Source organism: Oncorhynchus mykiss, chromosome 15 (assembly GCF_013265735.2).
Source record: "Oncorhynchus mykiss isolate Arlee chromosome 15, USDA_OmykA_1.1, whole genome shotgun sequence".
Taxonomy (NCBI): domain Eukaryota; kingdom Metazoa; phylum Chordata; class Actinopteri; order Salmoniformes; family Salmonidae; genus Oncorhynchus; species Oncorhynchus mykiss.
Genome location: NC_048579.1, coordinates 24,954,974 through 24,981,094, shown reverse-complemented (window position 1 = coordinate 24,981,094; position 26,121 = coordinate 24,954,974). Strand labels below are relative to the sequence as shown.

General features: G+C 41.2%; 2 protein-coding genes across 2 annotated transcripts; one reads left to right on the top strand and one right to left on the bottom strand.

The window, feature by feature from the left end:
• Positions 1 to 4,572: 4,572 nt before the first annotated feature.
• On the bottom strand, positions 4,573 to 12,791 carry rbis (ribosomal biogenesis factor). The gene is made up of 4 exons (XM_021562819.2): positions 12,631 to 12,791; positions 12,315 to 12,431; positions 6,823 to 6,939; positions 4,573 to 6,691 (listed from the first exon to the last, which is right to left on the bottom strand). Exons 2-4 carry the CDS (start codon positions 12,423 to 12,425, stop codon positions 6,623 to 6,625), a joined length of 297 nt encoding a protein of 98 aa, XP_021418494.2. The 5' UTR covers positions 12,426 to 12,431; positions 12,631 to 12,791; the 3' UTR covers positions 4,573 to 6,622.
• Positions 12,792 to 14,809: 2,018 nt separating this feature from the next.
• Positions 14,810 to 21,163, top strand: LOC100135826 (carbonic anhydrase 1). The gene is given in 8 exon segments (NM_001124220.1): positions 14,810 to 14,927; positions 15,241 to 15,438; positions 17,162 to 17,280; positions 17,717 to 17,809; positions 17,967 to 18,029; positions 18,152 to 18,307; positions 19,503 to 20,177; positions 20,208 to 21,163. Coding segments are annotated over 7 exon segments (783 nt in total). The 5' UTR covers positions 14,810 to 14,893; the 3' UTR covers positions 19,623 to 20,177; positions 20,208 to 21,163.
• Positions 21,164 to 26,121: the final 4,958 nt, after the last annotated feature.

The following is a 26,121-nucleotide window of genomic DNA, read 5'->3' as shown; positions in this document are numbered from 1 at the left end:
GAAAAATACCACCGTTTTGGAGCAGGTACATCCGACTAGCACGAGCTAATGACACCTACCTTTTTCTTTCACAAATCGATACTTGGAGTCAAATATCAATGTAATATCATCCAAAAATGATATCCCGATATGAAACTGTATCGATTTTCCCCTCATTACTACATAAGTAAGCATTGTGTCTTCACAAAAACAAACTGTAGGATACATTAACTCATACACAATGACACACACACCATCACGGTAGGACAAAAACAATCCTTATTCCTTGCACAAGAGGAAAATAAATAGATGGATCTAACAAAGGAGAGGCCTGCACTTTCTCAGTGGGAGTAGAAAGTGCTGTGGGTTTTGATATTGAGACATCAATGCCAAACTGCATTGCAAGAGACCTGGGCAGAAGCAGTCAACTGCACGCGTTTTGAAGGGAAGCAGGCAGGTAAGTACGAGGGAGGGAGGAACGAGTTGTTGAGCCAGTGAACACCAGACAGCTTGTGTGACATCGGGTTGTCAGTGTGTGTGTCTGTGTGTGTGAGCAGACCCGGGTTCAAATACTAATTTAGGGTATTTAAAGTTAATAATTGGAATGTATTTGGAAATACATTTGGAAGGTATTGGCATACATTTGAAAATACTCAAATACACAGACAAGTGTATTTTCAATTACAATTATTTAAAATACGCTCATGCATTTGAACCCAGGCTTGTTTGGTATTTGAAATGTTGTACTTGAAAATAAGTATTTGAAAATAGTTTCAAGTGGTAGGCTATTTATAGCAAAATATTAGATAATGCTTCCAATAGAAGTAGGTGACTCAGCCCACATGATTTGAAAATACACAAAAAAATAAGTATTTAAATAACAAATAATAAAATACACATGTATTTGAAGCCATGTCTGATGTGTGTGTGCCCGCATGTGTGTTTAGGATACTTCTTGCTCGAGGACTGACATCTAAGTAGAGAAGATGGGGAGAACAGATGCACCTGGTACACACATCTGACAGGTGTACCAAACAAGCACTATCCTTTCTGCTTCCCTGAATTGCATACACACCTCTCCAAACTCCCCTCGTGCCATAGACCTCTCTCTCCCCCCACCTCCCCTCTCACACCAAACAATCAGCGTCGGGTGGGACTCCCGAGAGCATGTGCACAGTTTCTGTTGATTCTATTTAGAAAAGCCACGGTTGTGTTCTCTGTGTCCTCTCAAGTGTAAAACCGATTTCTTTCCCAATGAGCTAAACAGCTTGCAGTGGCCCAATGCTCTGATGGGTTTGTGGAGAGCTGCACAGCGTACTGTCGGTTTGATTGTTTGGTGAGGATCCAGTTCAGTAGCACAGGGTTGATGGTTTTAATGGTGGGGCTCCAAAATAAGCCTTCAATCTAGGCCTTTGCTGGTCATGTGTAGCAATACAGTACCTTAGTGATGTAATGCAACCTGTTTAATCACACAATCTCTAAAGGCTCATCTTTGAGGGGAAAAAAAACATTCATTTGTTCTTCATTGTTGAGTGTGTCATTCTTTTACTTCACTACTTTTTCAAGCAATCAACCCTTTCCCATTCCTGGATGTGTCAAAAACATAGAAAACAACGGGTATTACCCAGAAGTCATTGTGACAGCCACATGCAGGGAAAGAATGACCACTGGTCAGAGATTAAATACCTTGTCCCAGCAACAGTGACTGGAGATTGACTTAAAAGCAGAGCAAATCTCTCTCTCTCTCTCTCACACACACACACACACACACACACACACACACACACACACACACACACGTTCTCATTTCTGTCAGAGTGGTGGAGAGCAGGCACTGTGACCTCTTGGTGTTAGACTGTCAAAGTGAAAAACCCAGCTGTGCAATAAGAGTGACGCACCGCAAATGTGCCTTCAGCTCCTCATTGACATTCAGCGTGCCTCACACACGTCCCACACACAGCCGCAGTCTCTGCCTGAAATGCACACACGCACGCACTCACGTACGTACACGTACACGCACACACACACACACACACACAAACAGAACCGTTCTTTTAAAAGCATGGGAACCGGTTAATAACGTTGTTTTATGTTCTAGGTATTTTTTACCAGTCCCACAAAAAATGCAACAAAGTGCCTATGCAAAGCCCTCACTCTGTCCCTCAGAAACATATTCCAGTGTCTGCCTGCTTGCCAGCTGAAAATGAAAGAAGAATGAATTCACTTTTTTTCAATGCTAGTTAAAGGATACTATAGTTACGACGTTTCACAGTGGATTTATTGACTACAAAAAGGTCATTCTGGTGCTGCTCTACACACAAGCTTATTAGCTAGCTCTGGTCCAAGTTCAAAGACATTCAACGCTCCTCCGTAGGTATAATTATGTGGGCCTGTCAGTTCATAACAACAAGATGTCCAATGGTTCAAGCCAAGCCTCCTCCTCCACCCTCTCTCGCACCTTCAACATGTCCATAGCATCTCGCACTCTACACTGTCCAATGTATGTAAATAGCTTTCCCGCTCCCATAGCAAGCTGTTCTACCAGCACTGATTGGTGAAGGAATTTATATCGAGCTAGATGTAAAAAAAATCATTTAAAAAATGTATAATTCAAAGGTTTAAGAAGGAACGGGAAGGAATAATATAAACAGTTATTTTTTTGGTGTTAGAACCGGTTGAAAAATGTATTTTGCTGTTCGGAACAGTGGAACGGGACAAAAAAAATGATGGTTCTGTTCAGAATGAAACGAATAGAAAATAATGATGTTGGTTCCAAGTTCCAACCCGATTCCAATAAATTCCACTCTGTCATAAGTTTCATTGAATCTGAGAGGTCACAGTTCCAGATGCCAAAGAATATATACACTGCTCAAAAAAATAAAGGGAACACTAAAATAACACATCCTAGATTTGAATGAATGAAATATTCTTATTAAATACTTTTTTCTTTACATAGTTGAATGTGCTGACAACAAAATCACACAAAAATGATCAATGGAAATCAAATTTATCAACCCATGGAGGTCTGGATTTGGAGTCACACTCAAAATTAAATTGGAAAACCACACTACAGGCTGATCCAACTTTGATGTAATGTCCTTAAAACAAGACAAAATGAGTCTCAGTAGTGTGTGTGGCCTCCACGTGCCTGTATGACCTCCCTACAACGCCTGGGAATGCTCCTGATGAGGAGGCGGATGGTCTGAGGGATCTCCTCCCAGACCTGGACTAAAGCATCCGCCAACTCCTGGACAGTCTGTGGTGCAACGTGGCGTTGGTGGATGGAGCGAGACATGATGTCCCAGATGTGCTCAATTGGATACAGGCCTGGGGAATGGGCGGGCCAGTCCATAGTATCAATGCCTTCCTCTTGCAGGAACTGCTGAAACACTCCAGCCACATGAGGTCTAGCATTGTCTTGCATTAGGAGGAACCCAGGGCAAACCGCACCAGCATATGGTCTCACAAGGGGTCTGAGGATCTCATCTCGGTACCTAATGGCAGTCAGGCTACCTCTGGCGAGCACATGGAGGGCTGTGCGGCCCCCCAAAGAAATGCCACCCCACACCATGACTGACCCACCGCCAAACCGGTCATGCTGGAGGATGTTGCAGGCAGCAGAACGTTCTCCACGGTGTCTCCAGACTGTCACGTCTGTCACATGTGCTCAGTGTGAGCCTTCTTTCATCTGTGAAGAGCACAGGGCGCCAGTGGCGAATTTGCCAATCTTGGTGTTCTCTGGCAAATGAAAAACGTCCTGCACGGTGTTGGGCTGTAAGCACAACCCCCACCTGTGGACGTCGGGCCCTCATACCACCCTCATGGAGTCTGTTTCTGACCGTTTGAGCAGACACATGCACATTTGTGGCCTGCTGGAGGTAATTTTGCAGGGCTCTGGCAGTGCTCCTCCTGCTCCTCCTTGCACAAAGGCGGATGTAGCAGTCCTGCTGCTGGGTTGTTGCCCTCCTACGGCCTCCTCCACGTCTCCTGATGTACTGGCCTGTCTCCTGGTAGCGCCTCCATGCTCTGGACACTACGCTGACAGACACAGACACACAAATATATGTTGTATATATTTGTATAAACTATACCTAATATAGAATAGAATTGTATTATATTAATTGTATTATATTTCCTTTAATTCAAATTGCAATTCTGTGTCCATTTACTATTTCAATTGAAATTCAAAAGTTGTATTGGAATTTATGTGGCATTCTCAAATCAATTATGGAATTGAGCCCAACCATGACACACAGAGTTGTTGGACAACCCTTAAGTCTTCTAATAGCACCACCTTGTGGACATAAGAATACCGAGCTCCTCATTGGGTTCTTATTTAGGAATAAACAATTAGATGAAATGACTTAGGCCTAAATCAATCTTCTTCCTGACACACCCAATTAATCAGATGGGTTATGTCTTGTTTACTTCAATATGTAGATAAATATTTTAATTTTGTCCTCTGGCTAAATTCAGATGATTAAATAATAGTTTTTTGTTTTAATTATAACTCTTCCAATGCAGTTGCATTTTTGAATGACATGCAGTGGTCAGTACTAAGTAAATGTAGAAAGAATGGCAAGAAGAACGTACTTCAGAAGCAATTGTCTTTATAGTTGATTAAGTCAATACTTTTCAATGTAACTTTTATTATCTCAAGCTTTGAGCTGCTAACTTTATGGTGATATACTGTATCTGCATCTAAAAATGCACTGTGCAGTTTGTATTGTCAGCCATTTCAGCAATAAGCCGGGAAAAAAAGGTAATAGCCTTCATATAACTTTTTTGAGTGGGCAGAATTGATGAGTCTCTAAATAACATCCTAGGCCAAACTACATTTGTTGTACTTCACAAATTTAGAAGTTAATTTGAACAATGTACCACAGCAGAATCAAGGAAGCCGACTCAAGATATACTGGCATGTTGTCAAAAACTGCATCTGTCATGGTGACATTGATATGTGTAGAATGAGCGATATAATAATCATGCTATTTTAGATCCACTGATAGCATCAATAGCGCCATTTCGAGGTTCAGCACCAACAGGCAGTGGACAGCGACCATCTTACTCAGACAATCTTTTTTCTTCGAAAATTCTCTGCCACTTTATGGTCCTGTCACGAGGACCCCTTTTGAAGAGCAAGTCATGCTTGAAATGATGCCACCTACTGTGGAAACGGAATTGACAGGCCAGGTACAATGTCCTGTGCTACCGCACAACCCTTTCGCCCATGAGATTTTCTCACCCTAGTGGGGTGTAGATAAAACTCACACTGTGCTTTGTAGTGTGGCTGGATGGAGGGTTTCTACTGCATAAGTCAATGTAATAGTGTGCGTGATCGTGTTTTTCAGTCCTATATAAATGCATGTGTGATATGTATTCTCTTCCCCCAGGGTATTATGGTGCCACCCTGCTGTCTCCAGCTATTCCATCTGGAATCTCAATGGGATGTACCTGGCTCCAAGGCCAGTCTGAAACCTCTACACTGTAGCAGCTGTCACACTAACCCCAGTGTCCAATCATTCAGAACCAAGAGAACCATTTCCTCTGCCGTATTAAATACAACAGCTACACTCTCACAAATGCATGTATACCGGCCTACACTGAAAATGTAATGTCCTGGCACCTTAGCTTCATTTAAATGTTCAGAAAAGTGTTTAAGCTAAGCTCAGAACATGTATCACTGTTCCACTCACCTCATACCAGTCAGTTTTTTGGGAGTGTGGTTGTGGGGGGGGGGGGGGGGTGTATTTCAGGAATATTCTACTTCGCACCTAAATTCTAAGTGGTGACACTTTTACAATTAAAGCCTTGAAAAGACTAATGAGATTGGAAACGCAGGATATAAAATATGATATTGAACATCTGCCATTACATATCATTTCACCAATAACCACCTCCAGAAAAACAGCTTACAGAAAGAAGCATGTTACAAGCTGTAAAATGCGAATGTAATCTCAGTTGCAGCATTTCCCAGGCACACGTATGTCTTGTGACAGCCCCATGCTTACTGACTGAATAAATACAGCCTCCACACAGGTGTCTGTCCACAGAGACAGGCAATCAGGAGCACATCAGTAAAGCACCACCAACTGGCTACCGCTGAATGTGCCCAGCATACATAAAACCAGCCACTGCCAGCAAGCTGCGCCGAGATGTAGTTCTCCCAAAGTTTTTTTAAAAAGGAGAAGAACGAGTGATTTACTAATAGACCCACGCATCATTCAGTAGATTATCCAAGAACAACTTAATAATTAGTACAATATCTCATAAAATCCAATAAAAACTACCTACAAATATTTAATATTGTGTGGCACTAAGACCCTGACATTCAGCATTGGCAGCATAGTCTTGTGGAGAGAGATCAATATCAGCATAGATACATGCAACAGACACCTTAAGGTTGTTGATCATTATATTTGGCAGATGTGTCCAACGGGGAATCTATCATTTTACAGCATGTGTCAACCTCTCAACAAATTAATCCTTTACATTCTTCGAATATCTGCACACTTTTTTAAAAATATATCACCATATTTACATATCGTCATCATGATAGTCATATTACATTCTACACAAGTTATTGGGGCAGTGTGGACTGTTCGAATTGTAACTAGATTTCATTTCATGCAGCCAATCCGCACTATAGCTGAGAGAACAACTGGGCAGCGCCGTCCACATTCGCAGACTCTTTCGGTGCTTCACGGACAACCTGACATAAAAAACAAACAAACAAAAAAAGACTTGAGAAGAGATAAAGGAAGACAATCAAAACAACCATCAGATGGAGGATACTCAGCACACAACTGCCAGTTAATCCATTGATTCTCAGTTTAACCTTACCGGTGTTGGCTTTCTGGGCACCGGAGCAGTGCATTTTGATACACTTCTGACATCCAGTTGGACCTCTGTAAATATTTTATTCAGGTTCTCCACCTTCTCATTCTTCACTTTATTGATCTGTGCACAAAGGTGGGAAAAAAAACAGTTGTCAGCAACTGTGTCAAATACTACCCTTGCACAATACACATACAAGACGGTTAAGTTAACCTTCAGGGACAATGGTGAGATGACACCGACTTGTTGATGTCATTTTTTTCACAGATCATTTGCTGAGTGTCAGGGTTTAACAGGCAACTAGCCACAGGAGATACAACACCAGAGCATTCCATATTTAGTAAAGTATCACCAAGTAAAGTTTGCCAAGTGAAAAGTTGGCATTTTGAGACAGTGGCAGGCTGAATACTTACAAGGTAAGAACACTATGGCATTGTGGGTGAATACTTTCAATGCATTCAGTCAAAATCTAACTAGGCTATGACTCCAATGGGATTAATTAGAGAAACACCATCAACAAATGCTTATACCTAATGTCAGGGAACCTGAAAAACAGCATTGTCGTAGCTAGTTGATCCCCCAACTAGAGTATTTTGTATTATTCTGTACGTAAATCTGAGACACTACATTTAGTATGATATGTTATGTTTCATATGTATTCATTTGTGGATGTCTATCATCCATGTTGTATGATGTGTTAAGAATTGCAATTTGTACAATATGTTACAAATTAGTAAAATGTGTGATATGTTACAAATACCAATCTGTTGCAGCCAACATTAGCTAGGTGGCTAACACTAACTAATACTAAGGTTAGGGGTTAAGGTTAGGAGTTAAGGGTAAAGGGTTAGCTATAAGGGTTAATGTTAGGGTTAAGGGAAAGGGTAAGCTAACAGGCTAAGTAGTTGCAAAGTTGCTAATTAGCAACCATTCTAAAAGTTGTCAGTGATGACTGAACACGCAACCTTTGGATTGCTAGACGTTTGCGTTATACCAACCACCCACCTTTCGTTTTTTTTTTTTACCTTACAGTGCATTCGAAAAGTGTTCAGACACCTTCAAATTTTCCACTTTGCAACCTTATTCTAAAATGGATTAAATAAAAACACATAATACCCCATAATGACAAGCGAAAACAGATTTAGACATGTTTGCAAACTTATTTTAAAAAATACCTTATTTACATAAGTATTCAGACCCCTTGCTATGAGACTCGAAATTGAGATCAGTTGCATTGTTTCCATTGATCATCCTTGAGATGTTTCTACAACTTGATTGGATTCCACCCGTGGTAAATTCAATTGATTAGACATGATTTGGAAAGGCACACACCTGTCTATATTAAGGTTCCACAGTTGACAGTGCATGTCAGAGCAAAAACCATGCCATGAAGTCGAAGGGATGGTCTGTAACGCTATGAGACAAGATTGTGTCGAGGCACAGCTCTGGGGAAGGGTACCAAAAAATGCATGCAGCATTGAAGGTCCCCAAGAACAAAGTGGCCTCCAAGGACAAAGTGGCCTCCAAGGACAAAGTGGCCTCCAAGGACAAAGTGGCCTCCAAGGACAAAGTGGCCTCCATCATTCTTAAACGGAAGAAGTTTGGAACCACCAAGACTCTTCCTAGAGCTGGCCGCCTGGCCAAACGGGGGAGAAGGGCATTGGTCAAGGAGGTGACCAAGAACCCGATGGTCACTGCGACAGAGCTTTAGAGTTCCACTGTGGAGATGGCAGAGACCTTCCAGAAGGACAACCATCTATGCAGCACTCCAACAAAAAAGGTATTTATGGTAGAGTGGCAAGACAGAAGCCAATTCTTTAGTAAAAAGACACGACAGCCTGCTTGGTGCTTGCCAAAAGGTACCTAAAGGACTCTCAGACCATGAGAAACAAGATTCTCTGGTCTTATGAAACCAAGATTGAACTCATTGGCCTGAATGCCAAGCGTCTCATCTGGGGAAAACCTGGCACCATCCCTACAGTGAAGCATGGTAGTTGCAGAATCATATCAAACCTCTCCAATCCAAAATCAAATCTAGAATCGGCTTTCTATTTCGCAACAAAGCCTCCTTCACTCACGCCACCAAACTTACCCTAGTAAAACTGACTATCCTACCGATCCTCGACTTCGGCGATGGCATCTACAAAATGGCTTCCAATACCCTACTCAGCAAACTGGATGCAGTTTATCACAGTGCCATCCGTTTTGTTACTAAAGCACCTTATACCCCCCACCTCTGCGACCTGTATGCTCTAGTCGGCTGGCCCTTGCTACATATTCGTCGCCAGACCCACTGGCTCCAGGTCATCTACAAGTCCATGCTAGGTAAAGCTCCGCCTTATCTCAGTTCACTGGTCACGATGGCAACACCCACCCGTAGCACACGCTCCAGCAGATGTATCTCACTGATCATCCCTAAAGCCAACACCTCATTTGGCCACCTTTCCTTCCAGTTCTCTGCTGCCTGTGACTGGAACGAATTGCAAAAATCGCTGAAGTTGAAGACTTTTATCTCCCTCACCAACTTTAAACATCTGCTATCTGAGCAGCTAACCGATCGCTGCAGCTGTACATAGTCCATCGGTAAATAGCCCACCCAATTTACCTACCTCATCACCATACTGTTTTTATTTATTTACTTTTCTGCTCTTTTGCACACCAGTATCTCTACCTGCACATGACCATCTGATCACTCCAGTGTTAATCTGCTAAATTGTAATTATTCGCCTACCTCCTCATGCCTTTTGCACACAATGTATATAGACTTAATTATGTATAAAAAAAAATTATACTGTGTTATTGACTTGTTTATCGTTTACTCTATGTGTAACTCTGTGTTGCTGTCTGTTCACACTGCTATGCTTTATCTTGGCCAGGTCGCAGTTGTAAATGAGAACTTGTTCTCAACTAGCCTACCTGGTTAAATAAAGGTTAAATAAAATAATTTATAAAAATTGTGAAATCCTGGTTGAGAATGAAAATAAATGAACAACGAAACAGCACTGCAAGTAAGTGAAAGAAATAGGTTTTGATTATATTTTACTGGTAAAGGGGAACGCGTAAATGCCAACAAAGTAACTTTTGGTCAGTGTGTGTTTCAACTATTTAATTGTACTAGAATGCTTAAAAGGCGGCAAAAAACGTATAATATCGGTTATCGGTCTCTGTTTTTTGGCAAGGAAAATATTGAATATCGGTATCGGACAAAAATGTCATATCGGTGCGTCCCTAGTTTTTAATGTCCCTTTGGTAGGAAAGTCGTGATCGGAGCTCATCCATTTGTGATCCAATGATTGCATGTTGGCTAATAGGACTGGTGGTAGAGGGAGATTACTCACTCGCTGTCAGATCCTTACAAGGCACCCCGACCTGCGTCTCCAATATTGCCGTCTCTTCTTCACGCGAATGATGGAGATTTGGGCCTTGCCGGGTGCCTGAAGTAAATCCCTCACGTCCGACTCATAAAAAAAAAAATATTTGTCCAGTACGAGGTGAGTAATCACTGTCCTGATATCCAGAAGCTCTTTTCTGTCATAAGAGACAGTAGCAAAAACATTATGTACAAAAAAAGTAACAAATAACAACAAATAACGCAGGAAAAAAAACATAACACGATAGCACAATTGGTTAGGAGCACATAGAACGGCAGGCATCTCTTCCGGCGCCATCATATCCGATTCCATGTGCTTTGTGGCTGTTCAGACTCCGGGAAAATTAACAGTCGAATCAGATATGGAAATAAATAGAATTTGAGTCACTTCAAAGAGCCAATGTGAACACAGCTCTAGAGACAGGATTCTATATGAGCAAGGCATCTATTTTTCTACGGCACACATCTTTTGCTAATTTGCATAGTTAATTGTTTAATTCCACCATTCACTTTCAGTATTTTAATCAATTTCTTAATTTCCTGAACTATTGTGTTGGCATTTACACACTGTCACATTTCTTATGTCTTAGTATGCCTGTTTTTAAAAATGCAGTTCTTACTTTCGCCACAAGATGGCAATCTGCCAATTTATGGGAGTCTGTCCTGAAGTTGTTGACTGTTTTTCCGCTTGCCAGTTAGCTAGTAGTTCTCATCTGTCAGCAGCCAAAAGCTTCTTACTGGCGATAAAAACGCCATATTTTTGGGATTCATTACTGAATTATTTAATGTAACAAATCAAACATTAAACCTCGTAAACAACATGTTGGTCCTCACTTGTACTTGATTGATGAATTAAGGCCAATAATTAGTAAAGAACTCCCTCACCTGGTTGTCTAGGTCTTAATTGAACAAATAAGACGCAGACACTAGGCCCTCCATAAAATGAGTGACAGCCCTGTCATAAACAATTCATGGTAAACTCGTAAACAATTCATTTAGACCCGATGTTGTGCAATGCGTGCCGTTGTCCAGGTATTAAAAATGGACCAGTGGCTATTTGAGAGTCCGCAATTAATTGAAATTTTACGGTAATATATCCGATAATAAGCACCAAACTTTGTTGACATAGTGGTGCAGGTTTCTCGTAACAACTTCTTAGGATTTTACATTTTACCGTTGTCATCTTAAAAGTTGTTTCCGCTGGTCTCAAAAAGCTAAATTTGCATGAAAAGAGCTGATATGAATGTGAAAGACTTTCAAAATAAGTTGGGTATATGCTCAGTGCTCCGTTGACATTTCACAGACATAACTTGTTTGTGAGATCTAGGAAAAACAACTATTTTAAAAATAATATGAAAAGCACACAAATACTACATGTCATGTCTCAAAATCGATATCCATCTTACCTCAATTGTTTTATGTCCTGCGGATTCGAGAAGAACGATAAAAAGGTCAAATGCAAAGTGAGCCTGTAAGCGTTAGGTCGCCAGTAACCTTAAAGATGCACTATGCAGAAATCGCTCCGCCATTTCCTGGTTGCTAAAATTCTAAATAGTTCGCCTAATTTCTGTTCGTGACAAAACAAGAGTCATTGTACCATCTAAACCACTGAAATATTTTCCATAACCAAAAATATTGTATTTTCACCTGTTTGAAACGCTTACGACACTGAAAGTAAAAAACGCAAAAACTAAATTTAAGCATGGGAAGCATAGAAATTGTAACATACAACAGATATACCGCTTTACACTTGACTTCAATTAGAAATACATGTGAGTTATAGATCTGATCTGTGAACGTGGTCTGGTCAGACAAAAATATCAATATTGCAGCTCTAATTCTTGCACAGAATCCAGCCTCGTTGACATGATGCAACTTTCCTACTGACCACTTTTTATCCTCTGGCCTCCATTGATTTAGTCGCCCTAATTTTGACCATCCTACCTACAACGGTAAAACTCCAATAACTAACGGATTATGATAGAGACATGAGGTTTGGACCATTGGTTTTCTTCATTGGTTTACTCATTGTTCAAAAGATGCGTTGATTGGACACCCTACTGTGTGAAGCCTATTAGCTAAATAGTTGGCTAACTAAGATGGTAGTTAGCTAGCATTTTCCACTTACGTGTTTGAGAGTTGAAGTGACAGGTTTTGCCTTATTCTTTTGTTTTGTCTGTTTGTTGGTCACTCGGAAAACATTCTGCTGCTTTTTGCCTTTTTGTTTATTCTTCGCCATGATTACCTATGAGAACAAATGTATGCTGTTAGCAAGGTAGCTAAGTAGAGGTGGCTAAGCTTGCTCAGACCGACCCGTTGTGATCATACCGTTTATTAGTTTATGTTGACACAATATACAAGAAAATACAGTAACATCACGTGCGTTCAATATGTGAATCCACATAACTAGATAAACTCGAAGAATAATAACAAAATATACAAACCTCAAGAAGTGGACGACTATCAGCAAATGTAAAACGTGTTGAAGCAACGGAGCTTGACGCAATTTAGATGCGACTTAAATTCTGAACCAATCAGTGCTCCTGAGGACAACAGATTGAAACGCCCCCATGATGCGCTCGATTTCAACGCTATCCGTGCTGAATCAGCGCTGGGTTAAAGAAGGAGTACACAATCAAATGTATTAAAATATAACTTTATTTGTCACATGTCTGAATACAACAGGTGTAACCTTACCGTGAAATGCTTACTTACAAGCCCTTAACCAACAATGCGGTTCAAGAAAGATATAAGAAAATATTTACCAAATAAACTTAAGTAAAATAATAAAACCTAACACAATAAAATAACAACGAGGCTATATACAGGGAGAACAGGACTCCCCCCTGCCAGAATCACCCCTCCCACCTTTGCGTGAACGCGCACACTCAACACACTCAATTCTTCATTGCTGCGACTTGCTTGCTAGTTGAGATTTCTGCTCTTCACTCCGTTGTCAGTTTAGCCTACATTTCACTGATCTTAGTAGCAGAAAACATGTTTTATTTGTGTCCGTCCCAAGTCATAGACTGTTCTCTCTGCTACTGCACGGCAAGCGGTACAGGAGTCTAGGACCAAAGGGCTCCTTAACAGCTACCCCTAAACCATAAAACTGCTGAACAATTAATAAAATGGCCACCCGGACTATTTACATTGACACCCATAAAACTGCTGAACAGGAGGCACTAGTAATGTCTGCAGGCAAGGAAGCTTGGTCCCAGTGATGTACTCTGATCGGTGTTATGTAGAAATGCTATGCTCCATTTGCTTTGCCTCATGCTGTTATTCTACAGCCTTTATGCAATACATGTATTTTATCTGAGGACATTATCAAATCATTATTTTACCGTTCGCATTCCCTTTGATGCAGATGAGGTTGCAGTTTTCGGCTAACAAGAAAGACAGTTTACTGGCAGCAGCTACAAAAATAGTTGCTTTCTCGTTATGACCGCCAGATGGCAGCAACGTATTGCCTCTGATACACTTTCATAAGAGTCGGTGAGCGTACTCTGAGAATACCAAACATTAGCAACACCTTTAACCTGTCTCCTCCCCTTCATCTACACAGAATGAATGGATTTAACAAGTGACATCAATAAGGGATCATAGTTTTCACCTGCATTCACCTGGCCAATGTAATGGAAAGCGCAGGTGGCCTTAATGTTTTGTATTCTCAGTGGCGGAGTTAACCCACCGGGCACAGAAGTCAATTCAAAGTTTATTCCACATTGGTCAACGAAATGACGTGGAAACAACATTGATTTAACCTATGTGTGCCCAGTGTGAAGCCTTTCACTTTTATTAAGGGGTTTTAAGCAACGCCATTATGGGGGTGGGTTTTTGCACTATCAGCATATTAGAAAATATGTTAGTCTGTTTATAATATTAAAGAAAAACTAGGAGACAGACAGACAGAGACAGACAGACAGACAGACAGACAGACAGACAGACAGACAGACAGACAGACAGACAGACAGACAGACACTTAACTGTTCTCAGTCTAGGCAAAATGTCATAACCTAAGCCTAAACGGTATCAATAGTCTAATACAATTAATTATATACTACCGTAGCCCTGGGGCTAGGTGTAAATTTAAAAAATCTACCTAAGACAATAATACACAATGATTCCATCTGCTCTATGCAATAAATAATTCGTCCTAAAGTCCGTGAATACCACATATCCTAAACGCTCAATATTGTTTTATATTTATTATTTGTACAATTTTAGTCAGGTTCATTATTAAAAGGGAAGGGAAGAAAGGGACTCGTGAGTTCCCCCCTCTCCCCCTGAGTGTATGTACTCAAAATGCAATTGTAGCGTTCGAGTTTAGGAAGTGGAAGGCGCAACATCAAAGAGTTATTGCACATGGTACTGCTCGGGAATATCCATACAGTTTGTGTCGCGCCTTCCAGTGGCAAATTATTTGGATGAAGGAGCGCTGGACGTAGAGCTAAGCGACAACTCACAGGATCTGTGGTGCCGCGCGCGCACGCGCACGCACATACACACACACAGAGAGAGAGAGAGAGAATCTGGGCTCATCGATTGTGCATCTAACTCCTCCTCTCCTACACGCAATCCACAGGGAGCCTATATAAACTCTGACAGTTGTCAAGTGGAGAACACTGGCTGTTTGCACTCGGGAGCGACGCAATTTTGGGAGATTTACAGCAATAGATACCCAGAAATACCCAAATAGTAACAATGTCTCATGCATGGGGATACGCACCGGACAATGGTGAGGCGCTTGTGCTCTGTTCTTATCATGACATTAAAAGGAACCTGTAGTACAGCATATACTCTCGGATGAATGAATGAAAAGACAACGGCCATGCATTGATTAATCATTGTCTACATGTATTTTAATGTATCCGTCTTTGACATTGCTATTAGGCTACGGTGCGTCATAACAATCTCACCCGGTTACAGCAAGCTGCAAGTTGATCAAAAATATTTTCAATGTCAATGGAAAGCAATCATTTACGTAGGCTACATTTTTGACAGATACTGAAATATTATCTTCAACTGCAATGTCCCCACTGTCATTCTAGGACCCGACAAATGGTGTGAAGGCTTCCCAATTGCCAACGGACCCCGCCAGTCTCCCATTGACATCGTACCTGGGGAGGCTGCCTTCGACGCAGCCTTGAAGGCGCTCACTTTGAAGTACGACCCTTCCACCTCCATTGACATTCTCAACAACGGACATTCCTTTCAAGTGACCTACACCGACGACAACGACAACTCAAGTTAGTGTCAATCATTAAGCATGCGTCATGACAGGTGTCTCGAAATGGTACCTTATAGTTGTGGATACTTTGTGCACTTCTTTAATATTAACAATTCATACATTTACAAAGTAACAAATATTATGGGCATGGAATATGGCTGGATGAGACTGTATTCGTTCACTACCCACACACACTATGGCATGAAAACAATAGTATGTCATGGAATTGGTAACGCAACCCCTCACAAACCTTCCCCTGCACGCTAGACCTTTAGACTGGAAGAGCGATTATTAGCGCAAAAAAAAGGCGAAGGTCAGTTTATGCAAATAGGACTGAGTCTGGTTAACCATTAATGTGTCAGGAGTGAATGGAAATGTTTTTAGTAACTAAGTAAAACATGATGATATTTTACTAGTTCTGCTGTCATTATAATTCGATTAAAAAAATAGGCTATTGCCTAATACAGTGCAAAAATGTAATGACAAAATCCAGAAAAAAAATAATAATATCAAATTCATATTTATAAAATATTGCTGTAAGAAATGTAGAAACTACTTAATCTGAATCTTAATGTATGGTGTAGCATTTTTATATTCCTGTGATTTGTTACACAAGAGATTCTATTGTCTCTGTAATCCCTGATGGCATGTGATCCTAGCATTTTATTATATGCAGCATTAGGCCTATATGTCAGGGGGGTTTATTGATATTGAATTGGTAATCCTCTATTTATGATCGCCTTAGTGCTTACAGGGTAAATGTTTCATGTTTATTGTGTTAACGTAATGGAAGCTCATTTAAATTGAATGCCAAGTTCATATTCAAACACAAATATAAGCTTATGCCTGAAAGAACAAATGACTGTTAGTCATACCTGTCTGTGTGTAGACCTACATTGGAAATTACGCCATCATAGCTATAGTCTAAATCTACCCACAGGGTGTGGTCAATGTCAGTCTCCTAATGTAATCCTGTATCAGAAACCTGTATACACTCACACACTCACACCCTCTGCTACTTGTCAGAAAAGTCTCCACCTTCTTATTAAGCAGAACCAACTATTGTAAATCGTGTCCTCAAAATAATTTTCAAAGAGAACCTATAGGCTATAGCCTATTCGGTCAGCATCAACTGTGACATCACGTGAGATGGGAATAGACTAATTAGTCAAGGATTACCTGCCGCCACTAAATTGGTATAAATAGATGACTGTGTCAAAGGAACAATACCTGGAAAGTATTTTAAGCTGACCTTGGGTTTGCTGATTTTCGGTCTGGATTACGCAACAGGAACTGAGTCTGCTTCTTCCATCAAACAGGAAGTCTGTGTCTGTGTGCTAGTGTGGGGGAGAGGTGGGGATGGCAGGGACACGAGCGGCTTTTGCATTGCTCTCTTAATATCGTTCTGGCATGACGTCTGTCTGTATGTCTGTCCACATTATACCCATCAAGACAACTCATCGCATTGTGTCTTGTGACACATTTTCATCATGGACCAAAGATTAAAATGTTATCTCAGTAAAAAAAAGGAACATGGTGTATTTTGAAATCTTATTATGAAAGCATAAGGATCCTGTTCAAAATGTGAACATCTCATGTGTTTTGTACATGCAAGTCTTGTAGTACCATTATACAAAGTGGACTTAAACTGGTGTTAGGTAGTACTAACTCGGGCCACATAACAGGTTGACCCATTGCACTTATACGTGTTTATGTCTTTGTTTTCTGTGTTCGGTTGGCAGCTCTGACAGGGGGGCCCATTTCAGGGACGTACAGGCTAAAGCAGTTCCACTTCCACTGGGGCGCCAGCGACGACAGGGGTTCTGAGCATACCGTGGCCGGGACCAAGTATGCTGCCGAGGTACTGACACTGGTCACACACTTGATTTGAATCCCTTAGTTTCAACACAAGTGTGAATGGTATGCATTAGTAGTGCAACCCACAGTATTTGGCAAGCCATCAATATGTTTCTTTTAGTTTTTTTCATAAATGACTTATAAGGGTCAGTGAACTTTCAGTTCATGGAGTGAAAATGTTCGCTTGACATTCAATGAGGAATTTCTGCCAATTCGTGAATTGAATATCAATTTATTTCATGAATTGACTTTGCTGAAAGGGAATTGACTTAAACCCTGCTTTTCAATAAATATTGTGTAATTCAGCAAAAAGCCTCAGCCATGCAACTTCCAAATTGGTCTAAACCCCTAAACCCCACTGTACAAAAGACCCAAGGCCTAGTGGTAAGAAAATACTCCCTAGGGTTGCTCACTGCTTGTGTCCTATTTCTTTATTTTAGCTCCACCTGGTACACTGGAACACCAAGTACCCCAGCTTTGGTGATGCTGCTAGCAAGTCTGATGGCCTTGCTGTTGTAGGAGTCTTCCTCCAGGTGTGTAGCAATGGACTCAGCCATTTTGCTGTATACCTTCAATTGTTTTGACTTGGATTTTTAGGTAAAGATAATATAAATATGTTTTCAAGCGCAATATTTTGGTCAAATTATCATTATTATTTGCCGTTTATGTGTGTTGAATTTGTCTCATTAGGTTGGAAATGAAAATGCCAATCTTCAGAAGGTCCTTGATGCTTTTGATGCCATTAAAGCCAAGGTAAGTCTATCTGGAGCAAGCATTGTAAGTGGTGCTACTGCTAGCATGGAACCTGTCATTCTCTGAGCCAATCCCTGACCTGCTGATGTAAACTTGTCATTTGCCTCCCTCTTTGTTTACAGGGCAAGCAGACCTCTTTCGAGAATTTTGACCCCACCATCCTGCTCCCCAAGTCCCTAGACTACTGGACTTACGACGGCTCCCTGACCACACCTCCTCTGCTGGAGAGTGTCACCTGGATCGTCTGCAAGGAGTCAATCAGCGTCAGCCCTGCCCAGGTATGATAGGTCACGACCTCATTGAGTAGTAAGGGATTGAATTTACACTCTGCAGCTACAGTATACTGGCTTTGTTCCAATAGTCTGGAATAGCCTCCTTTCTTAATCTCTTCCTTGATTAAAGAGTCTGCTTGACAACTATAATGTGTTGTAGATAAGAAGATTTGATAGTTGAGAAGCATATAGCTGCTATTTCTGCAGTCTTTTCTCCTATTTTAGAGTAATGGGACACGTCATTCCAGGTCATTGAGGTCGTTCCCGGTTCTCCACCAAAACTGAAAAGATTCCTATGTGCCTGTCCAGCTGGACGTTCTGTTGGCCAAAAAAATAAAGTAGTATGTGGGAGGTCTGTTTATTTCCAGTGGACTTGAAAATGCTCCTACATCAACCTCAACCCACACATTTTCATACAAGCATAGTCATGTTGAGAGTTCCTGTAAAATGGCAGCCCACGTCTTCTCTAAACCCTGCCCTTGTGGCTTGACTCACTTGTGACCATGTAACACTGCCCAGTCAAATGTTTATTTTATACCTTTGCCTGGGCGTCTCAAGGGTGAACAGGGAAATGTACACATAGGCTTTAGAGGGGGTGCCGTACCAGGCAGAGACATAAGATATAATATAAAATAAATTATTCATACAGTAAATATCATGAATGGTAACAGAAACACTTCAGAAGAAGGAACATTGTATTAAGTGTTTATCAGTAGCTAATGACGCACTATTAGAAGCTACTTGAAGATTAGAATATTTGGGTGGATATTAGTTTAATAAGAACTTACTTGTCTCCCGTGATCAAATGTCAATCCCTGAGGGTGAAAAATAAGAGACTTGTTTCAGGGGTTGCACTATGTACTTTACAGTATGTCCAATGGCTGTAGCCACGAACTTGTGACCTCTTACTAATTTATTGGCCAAAATGAATGGCAAATCTCTTAGATGGGTCATTTGACTGTACTTCTCATTTGTGACCTCAATCTCTTTGTCAGACTTAAGGCATCAACAGAAAGACACTAAGCTTAATTCCATGAATCACTGTTTAGGAAAATCATTTAAATAGAGAAGTCCCACACAACCTTTGCTTTACTTAATGAAGGCTACCAACTGTATGACTGGAGATGTATTGGGGTGAGTGACAGGGACAGGAGGTAAGGAGTATAACTCTATCTCCTCTCTCTCCTTTCTCCTCTGACAGATGGGCAAATTCCGGAGCCTGCTTTTCTCTGGAGAGGGCGAGGCCGCCTGCTGCATGGTGGACAACTACCGCCCCCCTCAGCCCCTCAAGGGCCGCGCTGTGCGTGCATCCTTCAAATAAATCCCCCTGCCCCCCCAATCCCCTCCCCTGCTTAGTGAGACACCCAGGCGTGCCTCCCCTGCAGTAAGACTCAGAGCACATGTACTGTATGTCTGCCCTTACATTTTTTAGAAGGATGAAATCCCTCCTTTCCTGTCTCCCCATTCCTACCAGTGCAGGGTTGCCCTGCTGTGATGTGACGTGGTAAGAGGAAACAGTTGAGGCATTGACCTTTTTTGTATCCCCTCTCCTCTCTTGAGTGATAACAAGCCAGAGAAGCCCTGATGTACTTCACAAGAGAAGCACTCCACAGTGGTGGCTATAATGTGACAGATTTACCGGGATTTCGCCTGCGGTGCCAATGTTGTAGACAGCTACTGGGCTCTGTAGTTTTTCATAGATAGATAGAGAGGATGTGTCAACAAACAAACAAAGCTTGCGAAGAGGCTAAGACTATAGAAATGTAGCTGGGATCAAGTAATGGATGATTCAGTTGGAGAAAGACAAGCAGACCTGACTAGCAGTCAGTGGCAGGCCTGGGGTGGATGAAACTGCTTCACCATCTGTGAGTAGGGCCACACACACACACACACACACACACACACACACACACACACACACACTGCCAGTCTGTCTTTAATCTCTGATTGACTGCCTGCCTCAGGATCACGGCAGCTTAATGAAACACAGTGGTCACTTCCATCACACCCAATTGAACCAGAACATCCTCCTCTGGAACACACACACACACACACAGGCCTACAGTCATTGACCTGCTCATTGATTTTCATACTTAGCATGCCTACAGTGCATACACAATATACAGACACACATTGACATACATACAAGCACACACACATAATTGGAGGTTACAGCTACAAACTGTTAGCTATTGTGCTCTGTCATGACAATGACTTTGCATTCCTGTGTTTTTATAGCAAAGCCTCATCTTCAATCATTTGTTTTATTTGTTTGTTCCTCTTGGTGTTATTAGCAATATTAATGGATTTATTTTTTCAATATTTAAGTGATTCCTGACTTGTGTTTTGCAACTGAAAGCTCCTCTATACTTGTAGTATTGTCTTGATGACATGACAACAGGAGGGTTAGGTTATGACCCTTTTCAGACATTATGAATTGTGTAATGGAATATCCGTCTAAGCATTGTTTTGCAAGCCCCTATGTATTGTGTTGTAAGGTTTCAAACGCACAGTCGCCTTGTGCGATGCCATAGGGCACTACAGCCAAGGAAGAATCAACCCGCCAACTGATAAGCTTTGTAGTGTTAGTGGGGTGTCAGGTCCTTTTAGGCCAGATTACTAATGACGAAGGGTCACCTTTAACTTTGGGACCACAGAATCATGCTAATTTAAAAAAAAAAATGTTGAATGCAAGTGAAATTATGAATCATGTCTGTCAAAAACAGATGACTGTATTTGATAATGAAATTGAGTTTAAAAGTCTTATGCAAAGCACAAATTAAAGGGCCACCCAAAAACAGCAAGACTTACTCCCAGGAAGTGGAAGTTTTATCAGTTGAATAAATATATTTTATGACTTTTTTTTTTGTCTCCGTTGTACTTTGTCTACTTCACAACCAGACAGTTAGGGCTTTATTCAATCAGATCCACTTTATCCGACCTCTGCATAGTGGTTGGTGGAACTGAGTTAGAGCTGTCAAATCCACAAGCGTCTCTTGACATTATACCTAAAGCGGACATTGTCATTGGCTGCACAGAGTTGCATTAAAATAATTCCCAGGCAGCCTTTGAACACTGGAATGTGAGAAGTAATCTACACCTCCATTAGGCTGATTGAAAATCATTAAATGAAATGAGAATTTCTATCATTATTTTTATGTAGCCTACACTTTCTTGTTCTGAACTTCTAACTCAAGTTGGCTTTGTGACAACGATCAAGACTGTGTCTTCATGACAATGGTCAAGAGGAGCTACTCACTAATTTGACAGCTCCAACGCAGTAAAACATTAGCAATGTGGGTGTCGGCTATCGCCGATTAACGCTTGATCTGATTGAATCCAACTCTCATTCATCACTTACATGAGGAAGGTTGGAAATTGAGTTTACCAGACGGTTTCAATTTATTTACTTCCTGGGCAAAAGCTCTTAATCTAAATAAACATCTAAATCTAAATGGAGCTTTTAAAATGTTAGGGGCCATTCAGTTAGCTTGCCCAAACTCCTAAAGACATCCACATGCTAGGTTTGGTTTGCTCTTAGCAGAATTATCTGCACACTCTATCTTGCACTGAACCCTAGAGCAGTCTCTAGACTACACTCTTAGAAAAAAGGGTTCCAATAGAGTTCTTCAGCTGTCCTGATCAGGGAACCCTTTTTGACTCCAGGCTGAACCCTTTTTGGTTCCAGGTAAAACCATTTTGGGTGGCCATGTAGAACACTCTGTGGAAAGGGACCAAAATGGGTTCTCCTATGGGTACAACTGAAGAACCCTTTTAGGTTTTAGATATCATATTTTGTACAGTATATACCAAACACCAAATACACACTTACTCACTACATTGACACTCTCACACAAAACACACACACATTCACATACACTACATATGCACACACACACGACACACAGCATACCGACACAACAAAAACACACATACATACACACACACACACACACACACACACACACTTTTACACTCATCATTTGCTACTGCTACTCTGTTCTTTATTTTACTCTTATCTATTTTGATGCTTAGTCACTTTACCTTTCCTTCTGGTACATATCTACCTCAAATACCTCAAACCTCTGCACATTGATCTGGTACTGGTACTCCCTATATATAGCTCCATTCTTATGTATTTTATTTTACTCCTCATGTGTAAATGTTGAATTTTTAATTGTATTATTATTTTTTAACTCTGCATCATTGGAAAGGGCTTGTAAGCAAACATTTCACGGTAAAGTCTACACCAGTTGTATTCGGTGCATATAACAAATAACTTTTTATTTGATTTGAATGTCTGTGCCTCGTGTAGTCAGTTGTCACTAGTTACTACAGTCACAAAGTCATAAACCCCTCCCATTTCTACAATTTCTCTTCTTAAAATGTGATTTTAAACCAAACCTTAATGCTAGCCTTAACTGCACTGCTAACCGTATGCCTAACCCTAACCTTAAATTAAGACCAAAAAGGGCTGTATAACTAGAGGAAACTGGCATTCTCCCTTAAATACATTTGCTTGAAAAACAAGAAAAAAGCAGCAATATTACTGTTTGTCCCTCTTGAGATGCCGTAGCAATAATACAGTAACACTTCCTTAAAATAGTCTATCAATCTAAGATAAATCAAGAAATCTGTCATTAATTTAGAAGTTTTTGTAGAGGAGGTCTTCGTTGCAAATTTTACATCTAAGATGTTTGGTGCAGAATTTCTCAAGTAAAAACGTGCATGAAAACTAGTAGTCTGTTGTTGAATGACAACAAATACTAAATTGAAGAATCCCTACTTTTGATCAATCACAGACGAAAGGGCGAAAACTTTGGCTACCAAAATTTGTCTTACCTCAAAAAAAATGTGCGTGCCGCGAACTGCCTAAAAATAAACTTCTGAACGCTTCCGAACAGAAAAACGAACTAGAACGTCACAAAATGTCGTGTTCAGCATGAACTGTTTTGACTGGGAAGCATATGGTAAGCTTAAGACTGTAAATTAGACGCAGGCTCAGATTGCTCTCATGCTCAGAAGGTCTCATGTCAACTAGTAAACAGTGTGACTCTTGTATACTTCCATCATATGTTCTCATGCCAGCTGTTCACTAGTTGATAGGAGTGCATATTATGACTCCAGAATCTACAGGACACTCCACGACCTGTTAACTACTGACACGAGAGCTGTCCAGAACTTCACATGACTAACAGATTACCTTTGACCTATATCATCACAGATCACAGCTAGGTCCTGATCAGAGGGACTGGCCAACGATGTCATATGATCCAACTCAACTATGGGAGCACCAAGCAGGAAGAGATCCAAACACGGATGAGCTTGGGTTACTAACTACCTCTTAATTGATCTTGGATAAGTGGTTGCAAAAGTATTCACCCGCCTTGGCATTTTTACTATTTTGTTGCCTTACAACCTGGAATTAAAATAGATCTTTGGGGGGATTTGTATCATTTGATTTACACAACATGCCTACCACTTTGAAGATGGAAATATTTTTTTATTGTGAAACAAACAAGAAATAAGACAAAAAAAACATAACTATTCACCCCTCCAAAAAACCCATAACTATTCACGCCTCCAAAGTCAATACTTTGTAGAGCCACCTTTTTCAGCAAATGCAGCTGCAGGTCTCTTTGGGTATGTCTCTATAAGCTTGGCACATCTAGCCACTGGGATTTTTGCCCTTCTTCAAGGCAAAACTGCTCCAGCTCCTTCAAGTTGTATGGGTTCCGCTGGTGTTCAGCAATCTTTAAGTCATACCACAGATTCTCAATTGGATTGAGGTCTGGGCTTTGACTAGACAATTCCAAGACACTTAAATGTTTGCCCTTAAACAACTCGAGTGTTGCTTTAGCAGTATTCTTAAGGTCATTGTCCTGCTGGAAGGTGAACCTCCGTCCCAGTCTCAAGTCTCTGGAACACAGAAATAGGTTTCCCTGAATAATTTCCCTATATTTAGTGCCATCTATCATTCCTTAAATTCTGACCAGTTTCCCCCGTTCCTGCCGATGAAAAACACTGTGGGGATGGGGTTCTCGGGGTGATGAGAGGAGTTGGGTTTGCGCCAGACATAGCGTTTTCCTTGATGGCCAAAAAGTTGAATTTTAGTCTTCTCTGACCAGAGTACCTTCTTCCATATGTTTGGGGAGTCTCCCCCATGCCTTTTGGTGAACACCAAACGTGTTTGCTTATTTTTTTCTTTAAGCAATGGCTTTTTTCTGGTCACTCTTCCATAAACCCCAGCTCTGTGGAGTGTACGGCTTAAAGTCGTCCTATGGACAGATACTCCAATCTCCGCTGTGGAGCGTTGCAGCTCCTTCAGGTTTATCTTTGGCCTCTTTGTTGCCTCTGTGATTGAGTTTTGGTGGGCGGCCATCTCTTGGCAGGTTTGTTGTGGTGCCATATTCTTTCCATTTTTTATAATGGATTTAATGGTGCTCCGTGGGATGTTAAAAGTTTCAGATCTTTTTTTTATAAACCAACCCTGATCTGTACTTCTCCACAACTTTGTCCCTGACCTGTTTGGAGAGCTCCTTGGTCTTCATGGTGCCGCTTGCTTGGTGGTGCCCCTTGCTTAGTGGTGTTGCAGACTCTGTGGCCTTTCAGAACAGGTGTATGTATACTGAGATCATGTGACAGATCATGTGACACTTAGATTGCACACAGGTGGACTTTATTTAACTAATTATGTGACTTCTGAAGGTAATTGGTTGCACCAGATGTTATTTAAGGGCTTCATAGCAAAGGGGGTGAATACATATGCACGCACCACTTTTCAGTTTTTATTATTTTGCATTTTTTTTAACTAATTTGAAAAATTTTACTTCACACATTTGGACTATTTTGTGTATGTCCATTACATGAAATCCAAATAAAAATCAATTTAAATTACAGATTGTAATGCAAAAAAATAGGAAAAACGGCAAGGGGGATGAATACTTTTGCAAGGCACGGTAACAAATCTATACTTGAATCAGTGAAACAGGTTACTAAATGTTAACTGATCTTGTCACGCCCGGATCTGTTTCACCTGTCCTTGTGATTGTCTCCCCCCCATCTCCAGGTGTCGCTTATTTTCCCCAGCGTATTTATCCCTGTGCTTCCTGTCTCTGTGCAAGTTTGTCTTGTATGTTTCCAAGTCAACCAGCGGTTTCCACATTCTCCTGCTTTTTGCATTTTTTTTGTACCCGCCTGCCTGACCATTCTGCCTGCCTTGACCACGAGCCTGTCTGCCTTGACCACGAGCCAGTGTGCTACTCTGTACCTCCTGGACTCTGATCTGGTTTTCACCTTTTGCCTGTCCACAACCATTCTCTTGCCTACCCCTTTTGGATTAATAAACATTGTAAAACTCCAACCATCTGCCACCTGTGTCTGCATTTGCGTCTCGCCTTGTGCCTTGATAGTACGAACTGGCCACCAACGCTGTCTTCCAGGCTTTGGCCAATGATGTGCTTCGGGACATGCTAAACCGGTTTGTGTGCATCTACCTGGACAACATCCAATTATTTTCCCGATCTGCCCAAGAACATGTACTCCATGTCAGACAGGTTCTTCAGCGCCTCCTGGAGAACCAATTGTTCGTGAAAGCTGAGAAGTGTGAGCTCCACTGCGCTTATATCACCATTCTGGGATATGTCATTGAGGGCAATGTTCAGAAGGATCATGGAAAGGTGAAAGCAGTGGTGGATTAGCCTCAACCAACATCCAGGGTTTAGTTGCAACAGTTTCTTGGGTTTGCAAACTTCTACCACCGTTTAATTTGGTATTACAGCACCCTTGCGCCCCCCCTCTCAGCACTCACCTCCCCCAAG

What these genes read in the sequence shown, in the direction of transcription:
- rbis (XM_021562819.2), bottom strand. Translation starts at nt 12,425, where the DNA reads ATGGCGAAGAATAAACAAAAAGGCAAAAAGCAGCAGAATGTTTTCCGA. An exon ending in TCACTTCAACTCTCAAACAC is followed by an intron (nt 6,940 to 12,314) that starts GTAAGTGGAAAA and finishes CTTTGTGCACAG; the next exon opens with ATCAATAAAGTGAAGAATGA. An exon ending in TGCCCAGAAAGCCAACACCG is followed by an intron (nt 6,692 to 6,822) that starts GTAAGGTTAAAC and finishes TTTTTATGTCAG; the next exon opens with GTTGTCCGTGAAGCACCGAA.